The sequence below is a fragment of the Alosa pseudoharengus genome, unplaced genomic scaffold, assembly GCF_046254945.1.
Source record: "Alosa pseudoharengus isolate Yale_2024_CS ecotype anadromous, Long Island Sound unplaced genomic scaffold, YU_APseudo_1.1 YU_APseudo_1.1_scf_11, whole genome shotgun sequence".
In the NCBI taxonomy this organism is placed as follows: domain Eukaryota; kingdom Metazoa; phylum Chordata; class Actinopteri; order Clupeiformes; family Clupeidae; genus Alosa; species Alosa pseudoharengus.
This window is the reverse complement of record NW_027468576.1, coordinates 6,352,364-6,371,204: the sequence shown is the minus strand read 5'-3', so window position 1 is coordinate 6,371,204 and position 18,841 is coordinate 6,352,364. Positions and strand designations below refer to the sequence as shown.

Here is an 18,841-nt window from a genome sequence, read left to right as displayed (position 1 = left end):
TGCAGGTTTGCAGATCCCTGTGGTGCCCTCTGTACCTCAAATAGTACCAGGGACCGCAGGAAAGTGGCGTACAGAATTGCTGTTATCAATTTCAGGTTGACATTCCCTAACTTGGTTTACTTGTGTAACACAGGTGAGGGATTGGGAGAGTAAAGAGACTAAACCTGTTTGAACCCAGTCACCTTGAACCACCATATATCTTCATTATCCACAGCTGGGGAGGCTGTAGTCATCATTCTCTCCATGCCAGTGGAATTGATGAGGCAGAGGGCTTTTTTTTTTGTGGAAAACTGTTTTATTTCTGTTTTGCTTTATGGTGTTCTCATTAAAATATATTGCTGTATCAGCATTTCTTTCTCCATCCTAGCTGTCTGAAGGATGTGGTTATGAGTAATGTGACATTTGGGGTGTGCTGATATAAACAGGGAGGACTGAATTCAGCAGATCAGACTGCTGTCTCTGCACAGAGCTCCGATTAGCAGGTTTATCTGCTACATACCTCATCATTAACAGCCACTTCCTGTAGGACTCTGTATCGCGCGCGCGACTCCTACCTTGGTGACACAGTTTAGTCATGCAGAAGCGATCTGGAGAGGTGATATGGTGCTCGACTTGGCTCTATCTGCAGTTAAGATTCCTGGGGCTCAGCGGTGCAGATACTGGCTCTGGAAAACAAGCTGGATATGGAGGAATTTCCAGGAATCGAATCACTTGTTTGGTGAGACCAATTGTGCTGAAGCCAGCTGCCCTCCATGAGATTGAGAGGGAAGGAGGATGGGGGGGGGGGGGGGTCATGGGTCATGGAGAGGGCTGCTCATTAATGTGCATGCCTCCTGCCCCCTGGTTGGCCTCTGGATGGATTCATTTACCATATCTCTCTCTTTTTTTCTGTCTCTCAGTCAGTTTTCTGTTCTTCATCTGTGTTGTTCTTTGCCTACCTGACTATCCATCCCTCTCTCTGTCTGTCTCTCTGGCCCTCTGTCTCCTGGTGGGTAGAGTAGAATTAAACAGGAAGCTGGGTTCCGTGAGGGTAATTGAGAATGGGGTGATGGGGTGTATTGGTTCCAGCCTTGCTCTAGTCAGCAATTAAGAACAACATTGCAGAATGGGCTAATTAAGCCTCAAGGACTGCGAGCGCATTTGCGTCATGCTAAGCTGTTTCACTACAAGGATAACCTCTCTCTCTCTCTCTCTCTCTCTCTCTCCTTTTTTCTCTTTCTCTCTCTTGCTCTCTCTCCCTCCCTTCTTGATGCACCCCCTAGGACGATTTAAGAGGCTATGCATTCACCATGCCTGGATTTGGGGGATTCAGCTGTCGCTCATGCTCAGACTTGGTCTTGCCTTACCGTCTCTCAGACACGCTCTCACAGACACACACTGCACACACATGTGCGCACACACACACACACACACACACACACATACACACATATCTTAATATTCACACAAAATCACTCGTATTAGTAAGATTAGTAACTATTAGTAAGATAGTTTTTTGTCTCCTATCTGAGGCAAATGTGATTTGGAAGGTTGTGCTATTTGTTCTGGTTCACATAATGAGCAATGAGTTTTGCATTTGTAGGGACTGAGTTTGTTATGTATGATTGATGTGCTGGAATATTGAGCATGCTGGTGTTAGAAATGTCTGCTAAATGAAAAATGAATAAATGTACAAATGTCTGAGAGCCGTTTTCTCTGAAATAAAGACAGCTGAATTACAGAGGCTAAATGGAACATCTTGCTCAGTATCCTACAAAGTCCTACAAAGTCTCACCTTTTTGTTATCAGCTCCAGTCTGTTCTGTAATAGAGTTGTTCCACCGTTAGCTGCACTTAGCGCTGCCTTCTCTGTGTTACAGTTGAGTGATAAGGGTTTGTATTTTAGGGAAATGTTTGTAATATCTACAGTGTACATCTGTTATTAAGAGCACATGGGCAAGTGTTGCAGGAGGCCTGGCTTTGGCATTTGTTTCTGTAATGGTGGCCTGGGGGCAAGTCCGGTTCCTTCCTGATCCTGCTTTTGAGAGTCGCACACATCCCCCTCTTTGAAGAAAATCCCTTCCTCGAGATGCCCCCTTCGTTCAGCGCTCCAATCCCTGTCAAAATTCAGAGCTCTCGCCCCACGTTGCAACATCCAAATCACTGCCATATGTTTTCCCACATACGAGCAAATTACCATTCTCTACCTCCCGGGGGGGAAGTCAACATTTCAGGAGCTCTGGCTTTTACTGTAGAGTAAAACCAGGCATCGCGTCCACTGCAAAGCCCTGCACTTACACTTCTTGTTTCATAAGACAAGATAATAGCCGTATGGTCACTGTAATGGATATCCAAAAGGCCTCCAACATGGTTAATTACAATAGTGTTGTAATTGCATTATTGATGACACAGTAATCATACATGTTTGGTGGTATGCAAGAGAAGGGAGCAATGTTGCTCTTGTGCTTGTGCCTCTACTCTAAAGTGTCACTTGTGCCATGCCCTTAGTTAGCTCGGCCTCCTTTAAACCAAACCTGCAGGCGTCAACACTGAGAGACGTCTAATTGGCATCAGCAGGTATACTCACAAGCTGGCATTTGCATGGAAATTGCGTGAATAATATGTTTATCTGACAAATTGCTTCTGAAATTTGCTGTGACTCCAAGGGATCTTGATGGTTCCGTTTTTAAAGATCATCGTCAGAGAAATAAGGGTTACGGGTTTGAGGGATGTCAACGTCGTTCTTAACATGAGTTATTCTATTAAAAGGCTTACATAAGCGGTGGAAAGAGCTCCAATGACTAAATTTGCTGGATCATTTTCCACTCTTAATGCTTGAATCTGTTCCAAATAAACTAGGGGATAGAAGGGTGGGGGTGGCTCTTGGCCTTCCCATCTGGAACAAATGTAGGAGAATGGAAGTCAAATGAGGCACCCCTTTTTTTTTATCTGCCTTGTTTGTCAGATGCCATTGTGGAGACTCAATGTGGTGGCATTTTCAAAATATGCAGTTGGAATGTTATTCTTTCAGGATGTCAACATCTGAATGCAAAACTAATTCTGCCACTCCCACAGCTATAATTTCCTGCAAACTGTGCTTGTGTCTGTGTGTAGCATGTTGTGGTGTGTTCATTCTGTGATCATGTTATGTGCTCTCTCTTCCAGATTGCCAGCCTTGAAAAATAGAAGCCAAGTCCATGCCATTGAGAAACACAAATGATGGACAAGAAAAGTGGTAAGAATCCCTCATTGTTTGTTTTACGGATGTATGCAAGGTCTCAAATACCTCTCTCCAATTCCATCTATTCCGGGAGCTTTACTTTAATCTATATCTATGAATAGTAATGTCACCTTGGTCTCCAACTTGGTGATCTAATCTAATAGGACACATAAATCATGAAGATGAAAAGAATCCACACATGCCTTCATGTGGCTACTACTGTAGCTCAGTTGGTGCAGTATACGGTTCAAACTTCAATGTCACTGATCAGTAGTAGCCTACAGATAAACTGTATGGCCTCATTTTACTATAAGGTTATTGCTCCATAGTGATTTAATTTCCTCTCTGGTTAAGTGTGTCAACTAAGTGACCGAAGTGGAAGCAAAAAAGACCAAAACATGGTGGATGTGTGATGTTTTTTCTCTCTCCACATTGTAGCAAATGGCTATCCCTCCAAAGTGGCTGAGGGAGGCGGCCAGAGGAAGCAGATCCCTTACTCTGTCGAGACACCCTATGGCTTCCACCTGGATTTGGACTTCCTTAAGTATGTGGATGACATTGAGAAGGGCAATACCATCAAGAGGGTGCACATCCAGAGGAAAAACAAGGGTCCCAAGTACAGCACACTGCCACGCAACTTCAGCCTTCCTGGACATGGAACCCGACCTCCTCCAAAGGACATGTGGGCATCTGGCACCTCCACCCTTGGGCCCAAGCCGAAGTCAAGGGTCACTGAAGTCCAGCAGATCTATGACTTCAAACCCAGCGATGGTGGGTCCTCCAGCCTCTCCAGGATCCAAGGGAGCAGCTACTGTCCACCCCTAAGACCAGCAGAGGAGGTCAAATCTCGGGTATACGAGGAGCAGCCGCTGAGCCTCCAGGTGAGGCCTAACCTGCTCCGAGCCTCCAGCATGCCTGTAAACGTCCCCCGCAGGAAGGGCTCCGACTCCTCAGAGGACCGCAGCCCCGTGGCCACCAGCGAGTCACAGAAGGAGAACGGCTCCTACGAGAGGCTCTTCCGGGCAGTCGATGGAACCGACAGGCGGGGAAGTATACCCCAAGACCGGGCAAGCCTGCATCTCCAGATTACAAATGCATTAAAGAGAGTGCGGGAGCTAGAGGAGCAGGTGAGGACTATACCGGAGTTGAAGGCTCAGATCTGCTCCCTTACGGATGAGAAAGAACAACTTCTAAAGAGAATAGAAGAAAAAGAACAGCAACAGCAACAGCCTCCACCTGTTGCCCAGGCTGCAGAGGAGCGGGAGGTGGAGGAGGAGGAGGAGGAGGAGGAGGAAGATGCTGAAAGCCCCAAGCAAGGAACAGAAGACTCCTGCCTTCCAACCACCATGATCTATGTTGAGCCTCCTACCCCAGAGGATGAGACCAAAACTCAAATAGAGGACTCAGAATCAGCCCAAGAAGAGCCAGAGGACGAAGCTGCTGAGACACAGAAACCTTCAACGCAGATGTCAGAGACGCAAGCAGAGTCATTAGAGAAAGGACCAGAGGAGATCTCAGATGCCTTGGTATCGGTGTCAAAAACAGAGACGCAGGAAGACACATCAGAGAGCATCAAAGAGCAGGCAGATGGCACAGAGCCAGTGGAACAAGCAGAAACACAAACAACCCCAGCACAGGAATTTGAAAAGCCAGCTGAGGCATCCAGACAGGGTCTAGACCAACAACAAAACAGGGCAGAAAGTCCGACAGACCACTTTGGGGAGAAACAAATAGACCCATCAGGGGCTGTTTCACAGGAGACAGCGATGCCAAGAGTCCCATTAGAGTGTCCCGTATCTGTTGTGATAACAGAGGCAGAAGAGGAGAGTGAGGAAGCTGATATTAATGAAATGGAGGGAAAAAACGCTGACCAAGTTGAGCATCCTGTCAAAGAGAGCCAAAGTCTCATCATTCAGAAACTGCAGGCCAAACTGCAGGCCTTGGAAGAGAGACTGAACAGTTCCAGCCTAGAGTTAGAGAAGACGCATGCCTTACTGAGGGATCAGGTGGAGGAGAATAGGCTGAAGGATGAGAGAATACAAGAGCTTAATGAGAGAGCAAGAGAGTTCGCAGAAACGGCAAAGAATGACGCAGTAGAGAATGATGAGAGTCAGCCACAACCTGAGCCACATCAAACCAGTGATGCAGCAGTTTGTACTGATTTGGACCACGTAAGTGTGTCTGAAAAGGCTGTGTCCACTGATGATGAGGCCCAGCCAAACAATGGCCCCAAAGAGACAGATCTGACATGCTCCAGCACTCAGACACCTTCTGTTGAGGCCAAAGATATGGAGGTGCTGGCCCAAGTGCTCACCTCAGAGAAGGAGGTAGGAGTTGAGATTATTACCTGTGACCAGGCAGTGGAGACAGAGGCCCAGATGGACATGGTCTCTGGGACAGAGGAGAGGAACGAAGGAGCAGAGGAAGTGGCAGAACAGGAAAGTGTGGTTTCCGTGTCTGTGGAAACCACAGAGAGCGCGTCTATTGAGAATGTGGTGAGTGAAGTCAAAGTACCTGAGGAGGTCGCAGTGGAAGAGAAGGCAGTTGAGGATACTGTTGAGAAGAGCGTAGAGGCAGAAAGTGAGACAGAGGAGGAGAAAGTGATTGAGAAAATGGTGGTTGAAGAGGACAGGGTGGAGGAGAGTGCAGTTATAGAGAGTGCAGTCGCAGAACCTGCCCCTGCTGAAAGTGCAGCTGTCGAGAATACAAAAAGGGAGGATGTTGCCAAGGATCCTGCAGTCACCAAGGAGACGGCGGAATCTCCAAGTTCATCAGAACCAGACCTGAAACCACAGAAAGAGGGCCAGCCTGCCCAGGAGGCTCAGTCCCAGTCTCGCCGGTCCAGTGAGGGCTCAGGCTCAGGCTCTGCGTCACCGGCGGCCATCGGCCATGTGGTCACCCGCATCCAGGGCCTCCTGAACGAGCAGTGGAGCAGCCTGGGCAGTGGGAGCCCCCAGGAGGCGTCGCAGAGTGCCCCCAAGCAGCAGAGTGCGCCCAAGCAGCAGCAGCCGTCCAAGTTCAGCTCCATCCAGAGTCAGCTGGTGAGCTCGCTCAGCGTCCTCTCCGCCTTCTACTCGCCCGGACAGAAGGAGAAGGCAGCGGCCGCCTCACGGCAGTCAGGTACCATCACATCTGTTTCTGTAAAATTGTGTAACATTATGTGAAACTGAATATGTATGAGCATGTACAATTTCTGTTTTCTCTCATGTGGGAGTAAAGGAAGTAGGGTGTAAACCATTTGTGATAAGTTAGTTTAAATGTTATTTAGTTGTTTGTTACAAATCTTGGATAAAAGTCTACCCAATAACAGTTCACAGATATGATGGGTGTCTTCTATTATGCAGTAGTGACATGAAAGTGGCAGTTTATTCAGTGGCTGAGAACAGGCCTCAGATCAGAGGTAGTGTAGGACGTCTGATCTTAGCAGCAGAAATTTACACTTTAAGGTGAATCCACTTAATCCAGCCCACATGTTGGAGTGAGCAGGAGGAGGAACTGCTCCAGTGGCAGTTAATTTCATGACAGCTCCTTACTGTTCTCCATAAAAACTTATCCAGAGTACAGCCCTGTTTCCAAAAAAGTTGTAAATAAAAACAGAATGTGATCATCTGCAAACCCATATTTAGTTGCAAACAGGGCATAGGCATTGAAACTTGAAAAATCTGGAAAGAAAACTGGAAAGCCTAAGTTAATGATGAATTATGTGCAGGTTTTGGACAACATATGCTGCTATACAGACATCTTTTTCAGGGAAGACCTTGAATATTTCAGCTAAACAGTGTCAAACTGCATTCTGCGCATATGAAGACAGTAGGCCTATGGCTCCATAGTAGAAGTGTTCAGGTGCTAAAATAGCCTGCCTGCAGTCTAGACCTGTCACACTGGGTGTATCATGGAATTAAAAATATGATTAAGAAGACCCCAGACTGTTAAGCAGTTAAAATCCTATATCGGGCCGGAATGGGGCAAAATTTTATTTTTAAAGTGCCAGCAACTGGTCTCCTCAGTTCCCTTGTCGTTAATAGAGTAGGCGAGACAACACAGTGGTAAACATGCCCCTGTCTCAACTGTTTAAGGACGTGTTGCTGTAATTGTTGCAAATCATAGTATTCTGTTTTTATTCACATTTGACACAGCGTCCCAACTTTGTTGGAGACAGGGTTGTAGTTTGAAGCTCAAAGCTTTACTATCTCTCTGATGTTTGGCCTGCTTATTCTCTGTTGATATCACATACCAGAGCCGCTGTGATGAGTGCAGAGGATCAGAGGGATTCTCCTGCATTACCTCTATTAAGTTTGAAATGCCAGTGCCCTGTAGGTCTGCCATGGTTGAATCCAGTCCGAAAAACAGGAACATGTGTTGGGCAAAACATTGGCTGTGTCCCAAACTTTATGTATGTGTAACGTATGCCAGCTAGCTTAGCTGTGCGTGTGGAATGTTGGTAAACCTCAAGAGTGCTGCTGGCATGCGAGCTAGTAGCCTGGGCTTTTAGCTCAACTGTCAGCACGCTCGCCTCCTGATCCGAGGTGCTGCTGTTCGCGGGTTCAAGTCCGGGCGTATGCAGGGCTGAATAGCACAGGTTCAAAACAATGCAGGTTACAACCTTTTGAATAATTTTAAAAAAAATTCATTTTTTTAATACATTCTTTTGACGTCCTGCTTCCAGGTCTTTGTTATTGATTCTACTTGCTTCTAATATTTCTGTCCCCAACCTTCCAGAGACTCCACTCCAGACCTGTTGCTTTGCACCGCAGGCAAATTAAGACAACAAAAATATAAACCTGCCAATAGCGTTTCACTCTGGCCTATCTAATTAACACTTGATTGAGGAGAGTCTGTGTGACTGGGGACCAGCGGCTGTCAGTTTGGGGCCCTTTAAGATTATTTTTGGTGACAGGACTTTTTGTTAATAATAGATAAAAGCTAGTCTATTTCTCCACTCTTCATGATGGCGTTACACTGGAGGGTTGTGTGGTATATGGAGAAGGGGGGAAGTGAAAAATGAATGGGTATCACAGAGGTTTAAGCAAATTAATGTGTAAGGGAATATGTGATGAATAACATCACATCTCTACATAGCAGTCCATGATATGGGAGAATAATGGAAAAGGCAGAGGATGAAAACACAACAGGAAACAATGGAACCCAGGCCATTGTCCTGTTAAAAACATTGTTGTGTATTTCACACATAATTTGCTTTCTGTTCCTCACATGTAGTTTTATCTTACCACAAAATCTGTTATGATGGCCATTACAGCAGGAAATGTGCTACAGATTGTTAATTAAAGGTTTAACCAGATTTGTTGGTTGTCCACCCATCAAAAAAGGCTGATCACCAGGCAGCCAGCCACATGAGTATCTACACCACCTTTACAACCATATGGGAGGGTGCACAGCTGAGGCAAGTAGCCACTAAGTAGCCTCTACGTACCTGTCTCTCTCTTTGTAGGTCTGAAATCCATAATGAAGAAAGATGGCTTACCTCAGAAACCAGGGAATGGAGCAGCAAAGAAGAACCTAAAGTTTGTTGGAGTGAATGGGGGGTAAGACTTCTGACTCTCTGGACTGACATTCTTCTTTTTTCATGCTAATATTTTGAATCTTGACATTAAGGTACCACACATGTCTCAACCCTAAACCCCCCATTCCTGTAGATAATGTACATGTTTGTCTGTGTTCAGACTGCGAAAAATGTTTATGAAACGCCTGTAAACATTTTGAAGCCCCACTATAGAAGGTACTTTAATGGAAAGTGCCAGTCTATAGGCCTACTGTGTACAAACATGCATGATGATGGGGAAGACTTGCCCCTTGTGCAAGCCTGTTGTTTTCTACTCTCCCTCTCGTTACCCTTTCTCCTTCTCTCTGCTCTGCTCTGCTCCAACTCTCAGTGCAGTGTTGAGATAGAGAGAGGGCACTAGCTATAGAAGCTACCGCTGTGTGTGTGTGTGTGTGTGTGTGTGTGTGTGTGTGTGTGTGTGTGTGTGTGTGTGTGTGTGTGTGTGTGTGTGTGTGTGTGTGTGTGTGTGTGTGTGTGTGTGTGTGTGTGTGTTGAGGAGGTGGGGGAGAGAGTGAGAAGGTTTGTGAATGTGTCTGTGAGAATGCCTTTGTTTGTACTGTATATGCATGCATGCACTATATGGGGCAGGGATGCAGGAATACATTCTTGTGTGTGTGTGGTTGATGAGATCTGAGTGAAAGAGAGAGCACTGCCGCAGAACAAAGGCCCTTATCTGGGTAGTGGTACTGACTGATCAGAACAGCCTCTGAGTGTCATCGCTGCCCTCCCCATCGCCGAGCTACAATTACCTCGCCATCCTGCAGACAGCTCTCCTACCCCATCCCTCATTAGAAAATAACAGGGGCCTGTTCAAGCCATCTATCTCCCTGTCTGCCAAGAGCCAGGCTCAGTGCTAGCTGTGGATGTTTACTGCAAAGTGCTGATATGGAGCCCATGTTTGGGCTATGGATCTCCGAATGGGAAGCAGAGGGCACAGCGGGCTGGCTAGTGCGAAGGTAATGCAGCAGCCAGCAGTGAATGGACAGAGGAAGGCTTTGGCAGAGGTATTGACATTGCTCACTGGAGGTGAGTGTACGCAGGGTAGTCACATCAGGCGAGGACAGACAGATGAGCTAATAGTCTGGAACACATGGAAGCGCCGGAGGTTCATTTGGAAATGGAGGAGGTGATGAATGCAAATTGAGAGGCTTTTGTCAGTTTTATTGATTAACGTCTTGGGACAGCTTTGTTATCTCACTATTAGAGTAGGTTATATCCACATGTGGTTATGTGGTACGTTCTTTTATCCCAAACAAATTACATCACAGGAAATAACATGTATACGTTAAAGCTTGTGTATAGATGTTGCGGATTATATAGATTTGTAATGTATTGAATTAAAGCATGACTTGACTTGGTCTTTTATACGCCTGAATGGAGTCCCCATAAGACTGTTACTTGATCCTGAGATGAGGGCCTTGTGCAGCAGGTTGGAGGGTAGCACAGTGGTCCGATTCATTGGCCTGTGGTCAACCATTCACCAACAGCTGTGCATCCCTCTGGTTAGTTTTGCCCCTCAAAGCTTTACTCTGTCAAGAGGCGTATGAGAACAGCTCCACAGTAGTTCCCCTCACAGACACCCTTCAGTAGCGGCCTGGTCAAAATCTGCTGTTTTTCTTGCCACTGCCCAAAACAACTCGTACACGACTGCTCTTTATCTCACCACATTCAAGTGGTGCATGTGCAGCTACCACAGCGGCCTCCATGAGGCTCGGGTCACCTGACTTCTCTCTATGCCCGCCTCTATTCGCTCGTGTCCTTGAGGGATTGCGGGAATGCCGTGGCCCCTCGCTTCTGAAGAAAACTCTGATGAAGGAGCAGATTCTTCTGAATAGTCAGTTCAACAGGGCTCCTTCAGAATGCAGTTTTGAAGTTCTCTGCTTATTGAAAACACCCACACACACACACACACACACACACACACACACACACACACACACACACACACACACACATACACACACACACACACACCTATCATCTACTACTCGACACAGTGAAGCCAAGGCCCCTTCATCGAGGCTGTTTGTGTTGTCCAGCTATGAAAGCACCTCCAGTGAGGAGTCCAGTGGGGAGGAGAATCAGGAGGAGCAGGAGCAGGAGGATAGCTCTGAGCCGGAGGAGGACAAGAAGGAGCAGGAGCAGGACGCCGAGGCCCAGGAGGAGGCCATCTCTGCTGGGGCTCAGGGGGAGGAGGAGGAGGAGGAGGAGGAGGAGGAGGCTGGGGGGCCAGAGGGGGCCACGGAGCCCAGAGGAGCAGAGGCCTTCATGAGCTCCCCAGAGCTGCCCGTCAGGTGAGATCAGAGGACCGCCGGGGGGCAGCCAGGCGAGGGGATGGGGTCCGCACTCAATAGAGAACAAGACATGGTCAGGGAGTGGGCCTTTGGGTGTGCCAGGGTCAATAGGGATTTAAACTATGAAGGGTGAAGTTAGCCGCCATCCTTGGCAAGACACAGTAAAACAGAGGCAGTATGTTACAAATGTGCCTCACATGTGTGGAGAGACAGAGAATGGATGAAACCAAACACTAATAGAGTCAATTTTAATAGAGGCCTTCAGCACAATCGTGGCTTTTGTTCAGACCATCTGCAGCCCGTAGCGTACCATGTGTAGTATGAGACAGGTGTTGAGGGACAACCTCATAGGTCATACATGCAGACCTAGCCATGCGAGGCACAACAGGTCTGCTAGTCTCCAGCAAAAACAGGGCTAGACTCTCATATGGGTTTCAAATTGGATCTGACCCTGATCCATAGTAGCTGTCAGCATGCCATCCCAACAGGTAGACATTACAGGCCATTGTGGAGAGAGACTGTGGAGAGCAAGCGCAGCATGGTCCCCTCTCTGCCCAGCATGACAATCATAAGTGAATGTTTGACATTTCCTTTTCAGTTTATTTTCATGGCATTATGTTTGTACACTCTGAATGACTCAGAGAATGGATGTGAACACATGAAATGTTTCTTATTTATCAGCCTGTTTTGGTTGCTATATCACCTCTCTATCCTCACAGTGAAGTTGTTGATAAAGAGTTCATGGCAGCTTGTTATTACCTGAAGGATCGCAGAAATGAAGTTGACAACCCAAATAAGGAGATGGTAAGAAGCAAACTTAATTGCTGAATTACTGTTCTGACCTTATAATTCAACACCCAGGGCCGTAGACTATTCCACTTTCCTTCATGAAATGAGCTGAACTTACTTGATGGTCATTCTGTGATCAGACAGTGGAGCATACCTGTGGATTTTGTGTGTGTTTGGACACAGCGGTGGTGGTCATTGCTGGTCTGGTGCTGCTTGTGTCTCCACAGAGGCAGGTCCTGATGGTTTTGTACCAAGAGTGGTTTCGCGTGTCCAGCCAGAAGGACTCGCAGGCTGACATGGTGACCCTCTACCTGAGAGAGGTGGGCAACGCCACACCCACTCTCCTCAGTTACATCGTCAACCTGGCCGACGGCAACGGGAACACGGCGCTGCACTACAGCGTGTCCCACTCCAACTTCCCTGTGGTCAAACTGCTACTGGACACAGGTGACCCTTCAACAAAGCTATCCACGTGCAGAACTCATACACACACATACACACTAATATAAACATATGACGACATACTTTAAACAGTACAACAAATGAATGGGTCATTGAGCGAACCTGAGGACGCTGTATGCGAAACACGCTGTTCGCTCTGAATGAAATCGAGTAAAAGTCAGCAGTGTGCAGTAGAGCGATCTTATTTTTGCTATTTGAATGGGTCATTTGCATTTGACTTTTTATTATCCTGGATGTTGTGGTAACTAACTTGCACAGTCCCTTTTATCAGCTTTCTAAGCAAACTCTCTTTTTTATATGAATGTGAATAGACCAACATTACACGTACACCTGCCTGAATGGCTATATTCTCAATCCCTCAGAGCTGTGTGCAGTGGACCACCAGAACAAAGCGGGCTACACAGCCATCATGCTGGCGGCCCTGACTGCAGCAGAGAGCCCAGAGGATGTGGAGGTGGCCCAGCACCTGCTGCAGAAGGGCAACATCAACGCCAATGCCAGCCAGGTAGTGTACAGCCCTCCCAGCTGATCATGTGGGGAACAATCACTGCAGCCATACACAAGCAGTTTTACAGTTTTACATTCGCTGCCTTTCTCTGCAGTATTGAGAACAAGATAAACAGTGTACATATTCAAATAAATACTGATCCTCTGATGTACTTACGTAGCTCCAGTAAAACCTCACATTGTCAAACATCATTATAGTTTCACTTCAGCAGCAGCAAATGAACTGGCAGAGGAATGAGTTTGGAAATTAGTAGTTAGGCTACTCAAACAAGTGTAGCAAAGAACTGGCATGTGTTCTATTTGTAGAGATATACACAGGTGGTTCATTAGTTGTGCAAATAGTGAGATTATTGCGGTCACCATACTGTAGATCGGTTTCTAGTTCATGGATTAGCTTAATCCTTGTTATCAGAGAGAAGAAATACTATTTTCTGATTGGCTGGTGGGGTGGCTATTAATTCAGAATAACAGGACACCGTTCCATATCAATGCTTATAAATGGTAACTATAACAACCATAGTAGGACAACGGTTGCAGGCTTCGCAACAATGGAATCAACTGTAAACAAGCTAACTGTCCATGCTATCGCTGTTATAGGGCCAACGAAAGTTGTACAACAAGCTAAACGGAACCGCGTGTTTCCTTTGCTTTACAGTGGCAACCGGGTGATAAGTGGGATAACGGCCTTCGAGGTGTGTCCAGTTATACGGAATTAATACACTCGGGCGGAGGCAACTGCCCCTCGCCTTCGTCCATTAATTCCGTATAACAGGACACCTTGGCGGCCGTTATACCTTACTTATTTGTTTGTTTTTCCCCCTATGAAGATTCCTATTAAAGATCTGTTTTGGTAAAGGACTAGGCTTTATCCATATGGGAAACTGGCCCCATATGGTCAGTTGAGAAAAATGGAACAGTTGAGTGAAAAGTGAAGTTGTGAGTAGCTGCTCAACACAGCTGCTGATAGCTATACTACCCCTGGTTATGTATCATTCAGTTACAGTCTCATCATACAGCATGTCTCACTTCACACATGTACTGTACATTGTGTCCAATACAGTGGAGTTCAGTACCTGTGATATCAAAAGGTCCTGATTTACTGCTCTGTTAAGTCACACTGGTTGCAGATGTCAGCAGTAAATAATTGACTGTACATACATACATACATACATACATACATACATACATACATACCTACCTTCTATTTATGGTTATGTTATTCCTACCCCCGATTAGCACTCTCTCAAGGAACAGATAAGATGTTGATGAGTTACTGTAAGGCCTCCGCACATAGGCTCTGACATAAGTGTGGAACACTCCTCTCTGGACATTTGATTCCATTGGTTTCAGTACAACTCTGCACACCAGCATCAAACTCTGCCACTCCTGTGGTGTCCACTATGATTCAGTTCAATGTTTTTCACTGTCATTCAGTAAAATCCATTGTGTGTGGAATGCCTTTCACTTAAACATTCAGCGCTGATGTGCATGGCAAGTGACAGCGCACTCATGTGGGCGCCTATATGTGGAGCGTTTTAAGCCCATCTCTGTCTGATGGAACAGGATGGTACCCAACCCCGTATTCTTGGTCAGACAGGCCAGAAATCCTTCTCCCCGTTTCCTCACAGAAATGTATGATTGTGATATTCCACTTTAATGAACTGGGATTGCACCAAGTGCATAGCAAGTCTCGACTCCCACTGTGTGCTGTAGGCTACTGCTGGCAATGGGCAGCTCCCTGTGATTTAGAGATGCGTCATCATCGTGACCAGTGAGCTAGATGACAGTCCCACTGGGTCATTGCCTAGAAGGCCCCCTGCTGTGTTGATCTGTCTGGATTCGGGAGTGTTATTTCAGAACTAGTGAGAAGCTCTTCTTTAGAGGGACTCTCATTGTTGCATGCTGAGGCACTCCCAGAATTAAATGCAAACAAGCTCCTAGACAGCGTCTGGCTAAAAATAGTGCCACACTCTAGTTCTAGATACAACTGTGCCATACCCGGTCATTGTTTACTTACATGAAAGGAATTCAATGGTGATACGTCTTGTCAAGCACATCAAATTTGTATGCATGGGATTCTCTGTCTTCTTCCTCTTTTTCTCCTAATGACCTGCGTCTTGTGTCCTCATTGTGACTGTCCCACTAAAAATAGTGACACACTTAAGTAGTGTGACTATTGCAAAGTACTCTGAACAACTGTGACTGAATCATATTGCATGTCAAAGTAATTAAGGATAACATCTGATTAGTTATTCACTAATGAAAACACCCTAAATGTACAGGATTCTCTGCTCTCTCTGAATGCTTACATTACTCCTGATCCTTCTCAATGTCTATACCCAGAGAGTGAGCCCAAACATTATACCTGTTTTCCTTGTCATTTAGGAAATGTTATTGATCAGATGTGAGCATAAATGCTCTACTGCACTTCTTTACAGTCCCTTTAACTCTTTTATCCTTCATCTCTCTCTCTCTCTCTCTCTCTCTCTCTCTCTCTCTCTCTCTCCCTCTTCTCCTCTGGCGTGCATCCAGACAGGGCAGACGGCTCTGATGCTGGCGGTCAGTCACGGTCGCACGGCAATGGTGCGCGTGCTGCTCCACTGTGGGGCCAACGTGAACGTGCAGGACCACGACGGCTCGACCGCGCTCATGTGTGCCTGCGAGCACGGCCATGCCGAGATTGCACGGGTGCTGCTCGAGCACCCCGACTGTGACACCAGTCTCAAAGACAAGGTAAAGGCAAAAAGACAAAACACAACCCCTAGGAAATAAAAAGAAATGGAACACATTGCCATCTGGTGGCCAACAGTAGTAAGTGCAACTTCAAACAGGATTGCTGTTGGGAAAGGATGAACACACACTGATATCCGGGTCCTGTTCGGTCCTGATGAAGAAAATGGCTGTAGTCTTCCAGAGTAGTGTCAGCCACATGACAGTGAGATTGGACAGGCATTAGCCCCTTGATTAATGACTTTCTGCGTAGTGAATCCCTTTGGATGAGATACACTATACTAATCCCTTTTAGAGTGTCAGACTTGCTGTTAGATCACAGAATTTGACTATTTCCTCTCCCCTTTCCCCCTGCCTCAGCAACAGATGAATATTTGATCATGCATATGACCTAAAGCCTACCTGGCCTGACTGGTAATCATTCTGTATGTTATCCAAGCCAGAGTGTCCCACCATTAACAGTCTCTCTCTCCCTCTCTGTCTTTCTGTGTCCAGGATGGTCACACAGCTCTTTCAGTGGCCACTCAGGCTTCCCACATGGAAGTCGTTGACCTTCTGCAGGCCCACACAGGTGCCCAGGCCTCGCAGGCCGCGGCTCCCCACTGAACCAGGGGAACCTGGACGACATTCCTCCTCTCCAGGGAAACATCAAGGACAAAGGCTGCTTTCACCAACCAGCTGACTTCCGTTGGCCTTCCATCTAGCAGGCCTCTGCAGACCTTCAGAGGACACGACTCACAACCTTACTGGTATTCCAGAGCCTTGGCCAACATTCCTTTGGGACTAATTAGAATCTGGCAGGTTGCCAATGCGAATCAGAATTCCTTATGCCAGGCAGAGGAGGCTCAGTGGCATGGGAACAGGGTCCTGGTTACTAAGAATTCCGAGGTCTTTCTGCTGCAAGACAAAAACAGAGGTGTTGAGGTGTCCTCTGAAGCACATATAGCTACTCTTCCAGCTCTTAATCTGGACCAAGCAGTGTCCACCGATTATGTTATTATTTCTCAACTGTTATTTTTTACCATTTACAATTGTTATATTTTTTTCAGATAAGCCATCACCAAGGCAATTTTATTATTGATCCACATTATTTATTTTGTATTGCACTTTGTTTATATTTAGTCTGTTCTGTTTAGCCCATTCTGATTACAACCTGATAAATGACTCACAAGTCTTCCAATATGAAGGTTTAGCAGTTGGGTAGCCAGGTAAGTTTCCTATCAATGAATGCATAGTCATGTATTGTACGTGACACCAAGTGAGCTGGACAAACAGGATGAGCTAAACCCAGTATAAGCTCTACAGGATGACAGGAGAATCCTCCAAGGCCATGATAGGTGCTCTCAAAAGACTCACTCAAAAGAGTGAAAGGTATTTGTATATGAGCCCTTTTATAAAAACAGGTATCCAACCAGTCTGGACAGCTCTTTCTTAATTTTCCAGAGTCTTTTGGACCACAGTCCACTAAAGTGCAAGTTAATGGAAAAGGTGAAGGGCAGAAGGCAAATAGCAACGTAGCAAACAGGTTTCTTGACAAAGCCAAAAAAGCAATTTAACATGCCACTTGCCAGTCTCATATTCTGGTAAAAAGAACATGCACGCACTGACACAAAGAATCCGCTCCCTTGATTAAGTCTAAATCACATGGGTTACTTTATTTTCATAACTTCCACATTATGAGGGCAGACAACTCCGCTCCATGGGGCCTTTGGTGCTCTGGTATCCAACTCCAATATCAACAGAGCTCTCCAATCAGATTTCCAAGTGGAGGCCATGCAGAGTCTGTCTTAAGTCCAGTAAAATCATACGGGGCATCTGTGAATGTAGGCCATGACTCACAAATATTTGTGGGTGTGGATGTAAAGGCAATCTGTCCATCTTTCCCCTGTTTGTCTCTTTGTAGAGCAAAGTATGAATCCAGGAGAAATAAATGTAGTTGTACTATATCAAGTACAGGGTTTCTATACTATCAGTAGAATACATGGACAGCTAGCTTTAAGATGTACCATGACAATATGTTGTCCAGATGAGTATGAAGCCACTTTTGAAATGCCATCCTTCTTCACACATTAATGTACCCAATGCATTTCACCCTCTCTCCTTCTTGCTGTCTCTCTTGCGATCCCTCTCATCACTACTCTTTCATCCTCATCTTCATCATCGGCCATCAGCTTTTCTGTATCACACCATACTGCCACTTCTGTCCTCTTCATCCCTTTATCTGAAGGGCAGCATTCTCACTCATCTGAAGGAAAACTAACAGAATCTCCACTCATGAGTTGTTCCACGCACCATTTGCAGCACAACTTGCACAAGTTAATGAGTTGCACAGGCAGACAGGTTTGAGACGATGGCGACAAGAGTATATTTGAACAATAATTAATTGTAAAGACAAATATCTATTAAAAGGAGCAAAAGACTGTTTCCTCCTGCAAAGCCAAGACATTACAAAAGACTTAAAGAGCACATGATTAATATGCCTAAAAATGAAGTCATCACCCACAGCTATGTTTTCCTATGTTGAATGTCTTTATGGCCCAAAACATCAATCCTATTTTTTAAATACCAGCAAAGTTATGTCTGGCTTTGGAAGAAGAAACACATACTGATGACAAATCACTATATCTCTATTGAAAAGTATTTATTTTAAAGTCTATATTTTCTAAATATATCTATATATGCATGGGACAAATGTTGGAATTTAACATGTATGAATTCAATTCTGGTCTGGTCTTAGCCTCTAAATCATGTCTATGTAACAAAAAAAAAGATGTTCTCAAAAAGGGAGGAGGTTATAGTTGTTTGCTTGTTTTCTACTTTGGTTATCTTTATATATATGTTGTCCTCCCTCCTCTGAGGCATTGATTGCAAGGTCAATTTCACTATAGCTCACTGGTTAACTAAAATATGGGAAAGTGCATTTTTCCTCTGGTTTCTTGGTCATGATAAAGTTGTGCATTACAGGGCTGAAACATTTCAACTGGATGTCCTCGTGTACAAATCAGTACCCATTAATATTATTCCAAATATATTATGGACCTGTTGTATCCTAACCATTTACATAATAGAATTCTAAATAAACAGGAAACCTTGTTTGTCATGTTCTGTTTATTTTATATCAACATCAAGCAGCCATGAGCATGCAATGTAGACTTCACATTGCAGTGAACGCATATGGTACTCTTGTACTCCATTCTGATTGAGGCATCACCTGTAACATTTCACACAGCTGGCATTCATCAAACACATAGGACAAAATATCCCAAGTCTAGGGTGGCCTTTCTGTGTCTATGTGCCCATG

At 45.6% G+C, this 18,841-nt stretch overlaps 1 protein-coding gene across 5 annotated transcripts in view; it reads left to right on the top strand.

Moving 5' to 3' along the window:
- Window positions 1-18,640, top strand: part of kank4 (KN motif and ankyrin repeat domains 4) — a 49,809-nt gene extending 31,169 nt beyond the window's left edge. For all 5 annotated transcript variants that reach the window (XM_076277835.1, XM_076277836.1, XM_076277838.1 and 2 more), the window contains 9 exons: window positions 3,144-3,213; window positions 3,637-6,318; window positions 8,648-8,741; window positions 10,798-11,052; window positions 11,772-11,856; window positions 12,069-12,288; window positions 12,666-12,808; window positions 15,343-15,543; window positions 16,036-18,640. In XM_076277835.1, coding sequence (XP_076133950.1) covers window positions 3,195-3,213; window positions 3,637-6,318; window positions 8,648-8,741; window positions 10,798-11,052; window positions 11,772-11,856; window positions 12,069-12,288; window positions 12,666-12,808; window positions 15,343-15,543; window positions 16,036-16,146 — 3,810 coding nt within the window. In that variant the 5' untranslated portion in view covers window positions 3,144-3,194 and the 3' untranslated portion in view covers window positions 16,147-18,640. The remainder of the gene's footprint in view (window positions 1-3,143; window positions 3,214-3,636; window positions 6,319-8,647; window positions 8,742-10,797; window positions 11,053-11,771; window positions 11,857-12,068; window positions 12,289-12,665; window positions 12,809-15,342; window positions 15,544-16,035) is intronic.
- Window positions 18,641-18,841: the final 201 nt, after the last annotated feature.